Source organism: Xylocopa sonorina, chromosome 18 (genome assembly GCF_050948175.1).
Source record: "Xylocopa sonorina isolate GNS202 chromosome 18, iyXylSono1_principal, whole genome shotgun sequence".
NCBI classification, from domain to species: Eukaryota; Metazoa; Arthropoda; class Insecta; order Hymenoptera; family Apidae; genus Xylocopa; species Xylocopa sonorina.
The window spans coordinates 4,907,435-4,911,968 of NC_135210.1; the positions used below are offsets into that span (position 1 = coordinate 4,907,435).

The 4,534-nt window shown below is 43.8% G+C and overlaps 1 protein-coding gene across 1 annotated transcript; it reads right to left on the minus strand.

The window, feature by feature from the left end:
* Positions 1-342: 342 nt before the first annotated feature.
* LOC143431494 (putative G-protein coupled receptor B0563.6) lies at positions 343-3,890 on the minus strand. Its single transcript, XM_076908267.1, has 6 exons — positions 3,564-3,890; positions 1,929-2,078; positions 1,617-1,867; positions 1,200-1,487; positions 868-1,116; positions 343-450 (listed from the first exon to the last, which is right to left on the minus strand). Exons 1-6 carry the CDS (start codon positions 3,874-3,876, stop codon positions 343-345), a joined length of 1,359 nt encoding a protein of 452 aa, XP_076764382.1. The 5' UTR covers positions 3,877-3,890.
* Positions 3,891-4,534: the final 644 nt, after the last annotated feature.

Sequence of the window (4,534 nt, forward strand, 5' to 3'; positions counted from 1 at the left end):
ATTTTCTATTGTAGATAATGATCTATTATAGTAGGAGAAATAAGTCCGGGGGTTTGCGACGAGAGAAGAGGGAGGGGAGGTTAAATGCGTAAGGGACGTAGTTTGAAAAGCTGAATATACCTGTACCCTTTCCCTTCCGTTGCGCTCTCCACGCGAGCAACGACGAAGCCACCCTGTATCGACCCAGCAACACCCACCCAAACACGAACCCCCACCATAGATGACCCTGTCTGCAATCGCTTTCCACCACATCACGTCCCCAAAAAATTTTGCACGATGCACCGCGTGTTCCTATTCTTACGACGTTTTTGCCTTTTCGCCCGGGTCTCATCCCTCTTCCCTCTACATGTTCATATGTAAAGCGTAAATGTAGGGTGTTAAACGAATCTTGTGGCACGACTGATCAACAACATTAGAGTAGACGTTCGTGTTCCATTCACTTGATCGTCGCTGAAATTAGGAAAGGAATCGATCTTAATCTCTCAACGTTTAAATATTAAATGTTGACCGTTTGTGGAAATAGGTTTCACGAGTACCTTTTATTATTATCACCTCTGTTCTTATATTACACATACATTTTTTACGCGCAACAAGCGAAAGAGAATTCCGGTGATTACGAGAGACTCGATCAATGTCTAAATACTCCAATGGTAGAGGTATTTTTGACAGAGAATTTTAATTCATTAAGAATATGAAGCGAAACTCGGTGTGATCAGGGCCGAGAGGAGAACAATTCTCGAGACTATGTTCAAGTTTTAATTGGAATTGGTCGCATACTGTATGCAAATTTACTTTCGAAAAGTTACTCTAATCGACGGACGTTCGGTCTTGACTCGTTTTTGTAAAGAACTAAAGTTACACACTGACACGCGCTACACGAGACGTCTCGACAACGGTCGTCGGTGGGGTGGTGTTGGTCGTGGTCGTAGTCGTAGTCGGTCTGGTCACAGGCGAACGTTTCATTGGGAACCCTCTTCTACCCTGACTACTCGACGTCCAAGGCCATTGTAAAGTGCGGATCAAGGTGTTTCGAAAATCTTCGGAGAAGAGGCAGTAAATATAGAACGTGATCGAGTAATTGATCACTTCCAGCAAATTGGCCAAAGCGCGGAACACCTAAAAAGCGAAGAACAATCAAATAATTTCCAGCCAGAAATTGGAGACAAGAAACTATGGTTCGTTAATCAAGGAACAATTACCTGGTAAGGATAATGACTGAGGTTGCTTTCCCTCAAAGTGACATTTAAAATCACCATGGGGCTAACGCAGACGAGGAACAAGATGCTGGTACTGCCCAAAAGTAATACAAGTCTTCTTTCTTCGGCAAACGTTCTAGGATCTTCGTCGTTGCTCATAGTCCTGGAGAGTGTCATCCGGCGACGCCGATCGCAGGATCTTCTGTAGACTATCATTATTCGGAGATTGAAGCCAGCCAGAAGTATCGTTGGCGCGACTTTAAAAACAATCTCCAGAACTACTTTGTACACCTACGGTAGATGAGAGCACGTTAAATGAGCTTAAATCGATCGTAATCGATCGTAGGTAATATAATAATCTGAGATCAGCTTGGATACCGATGATAAGTGAAAACAGTTGGTGTAACAGTACGGACATACTTGATAAAACATCGAGTCGAGATAGGATTGATTCTCCCTCTTCTGATAAATGACAGGACCGCCTGGTGCTAAAATGCAAGTCGTAATTTCTCCTCGAAATGCGCTTGGTAGATAAATCAGGAACGTTGCCAGAGGGATCAGTACCACCGTTAAATGCGGAGGACCACAGAGCGGACGAGTGTGCCGACCAGGCCGACAGACGCTAACGTAACGCTCGACCGTCAGTGCCAGCAGCATCATCACTCCAACACCTGGAAGAGCAACGCGATTAGCTTTTGTGTTGCGAAAAAACGATATAAAGTGTTGTTCTACCTAAGCAACCGTTGCCCAAGAAAAGCTCGAGATGAGCATGATAGAAAGCTTGCGTCCAATTATTCCATCGGCCTGTTTCTTTGTGAATAAGAACCCGTAGAGCGAAAGGGATGCAGAAAAAAATTGCGAGGAGCGCAGCTGCCGAGTAACCTGCGACAGAAAGGTACCTAACGTTGGCATCGAACAAAGTATGTACCATACGATCCTATGCCCGCATGGTCATCCACGTCCCTTCTGTTCAGCGGGACGCTGAATTTTTTGAAAGTTATATCGCGAGTTAGCTGAAATATCCTCCAATCCCATTTGTTTGATTTATGCCAGCTTAGCTTATAAATCGTTTATAAACGGTATACGGCGAATGTCGCGGTAAAGTTAACCTACTCATATTTAAGTTACCTTAAGTTGTTCGAAGGTGTTTCAAAGTTATCCAAGTTAAGTTAAGCTAGAAGAAGCTGTCCGGTTGCCGTAACTCACGATCAAGCCAGCCAAAATGACCCTAGATTAGCTTGACGTGATCTGATTGCGACCTGAACTTTCGCAATTGGTAATAATGGAAATTGGTACGAAAAGTTTCATGTAATCTTCTGGAGGGAGCTACTTTTTCGCGATGAAAAAAAATCTGCGGTTTTCTGGCTTAAGGGCAAGGTGAATTCCCTTGGTAGGCGAATGCTCGGTATGGAAATTCAGCTCGGCGGTGAATAAAGATTCGTCGGAGCCACGGCTACGTACTCTTGTACACGCAAATACGCCGTAGATATGTATACAAGTCTGTTTTACATGTCTCTATATACGTCGTACGTCGGACCATAGTTTTCGTCGTTTCCGAGCACGTTTCAAATTGCATTTCCTCACGCACAAATTCTTCCGCCCCAATACGCTAGGATTCGCAATATTTCCACGCTCAAAGACACGTCCCTTCAGCTCGACCTCATCCTGATCCTGGGCCTCACCCGTCGCGTGCTTTACATCGCGCATATCGATAAACTTCTGTCTCTTCTTCCTTCTCATCTTCTCGTCGTCTTTCTCCTTTAAGTCTTGTTCATGCCTTTGCCGCTTTCTTGTAATACACGCTCGAATCGAAAAGATAAGACTATGTTTTTCGCAACTTGACCGAATTACGTACGAAATTAAGGGAGAGATATCGTATCGCCCCTGTTTGTTTCGCTCAAACATTCCTCAGCGTTTATCGTTTTTGCATCGAAACAGTTCTTACTTCTGGATGCATTAAGAGAGACGACACGATTAGTTACTTAACTAGCTTTTAGCCTCGATTTCAATCTCTGGAAAACACTTTCCGAGCGGTGCTTTCATGCAAAATATACGATCTATCAATCGGAAGGAATCGAAAGAGATCCATGTATCGCGGAAGGAATAAAGTACCATAAAGAGAGGGGCCATAAGGAGAAGAAAGCGACTAGCATAGGATGAGAAAGAAAATAGAAATCGAATTGCCATGTAATTTCCTCCCAGTTAATGTACCGACCTCCGTTGACCGGAAACGAGGGTGGGCTGGACGAACATTGCAGAAATTTGACCGAATATTCGACTTTGATCTAATCAGATCGATTTGAGGAACAAGAACCAACGACAAACAAAGAAGAGCTTTCCTTTTCTTCTTTACCAAGAGTAACTTACCTCTCATGTAGACGTAAGCTGCTCCCCTCATATTGCGTCTGGTAAGGACGACCAAGTTTAAAATATTCCCGACGATTCCCAAGCAACAGATAGTAGGCAAGATAATGCCGTAGCTGATCCGTCTCAAAGACGGGGTTCGAGGATCCTCCAGGACTTCGAGATCTTCCGGTAGGAGGCAAATACGTGTCTGCGTTACGTTCACCGCGTCGACCATTTTCATTCTCCTCCTCTCTGGCGTATATACTTTTCCTCTCTGTTTCTCGCATTTACGTACGATCCAACAGCGAATTAAATTGTTCATTTCACCGTGCATCCCGAGAATCCGAAAGTTAATAAACACCGCGCGTTCCACGTGTCAGCCAGCTAATTTCTAGTTTCGACGTCATCGGGTATTTCTCTGGTTCTACTGTTTAAGGAATATTTTGGGAATTATGGAGGAGAACGGTGCTTTATATAGGGTTTCGTACACGTTTCGCACACAACGTATTATAATTCGTCTCCTATTTCACCGAGGAATCTGAACGCGCTCTTCTGCACAACTTGTACGTTGCCATTTTGGATCAGTCAGCGTGTTTCGTCGTGTGCACCTGGAATCAAACAGGCACATGTACACTCGTTAAACGCGTCATTTCTGTAGCAATCGTTTAAAATGGAGATTAGCTGATCGATAAAGTTCACCAGCACGATAGTGGAATCTGAAGAGAAACGAACGATTCCGGCAATTTTCTTAACGGGATTGTCCAACTTTTCGATTCCTTCGTATTATTTTGTTATATTTAAATGAGAATCAAGGAGAATCTTGCTCGATATGAAATGGGAACGCTAAGTCGCGAGAGAAAGTTAGCAGTTCGTGTTATAGCCATATGCGTGGCTTACGCTTGCCTACGTTGTAACGTATTCTCGCCAGCTTATCTCAGTGAATTTTGCTTGTGCCGTATCTACTCGATCTTGTGTTCGCACTTTTAATTTTT

Bases quoted from the DNA above. Each gene is read 5' to 3' on its own strand.
- LOC143431494 (XM_076908267.1), bottom strand. From the start codon at position 3,876: ATGCACGGTGAAATGAACAATTTAATTCGCTGTTGGATCGTACGTAAA. The intron at 1,117-1,199 runs GTAATTGTTCCT...TTCGCTTTTTAG, and splicing joins TCAGTCATTATCCTTACCAG to GTGTTCCGCGCTTTGGCCAA. The intron at 451-867 runs GTCAGTGTGTAA...TCCTAATTTCAG, and splicing joins AGACGTCTCGTGTAGCGCGT to CGACGATCAAGTGAATGGAA.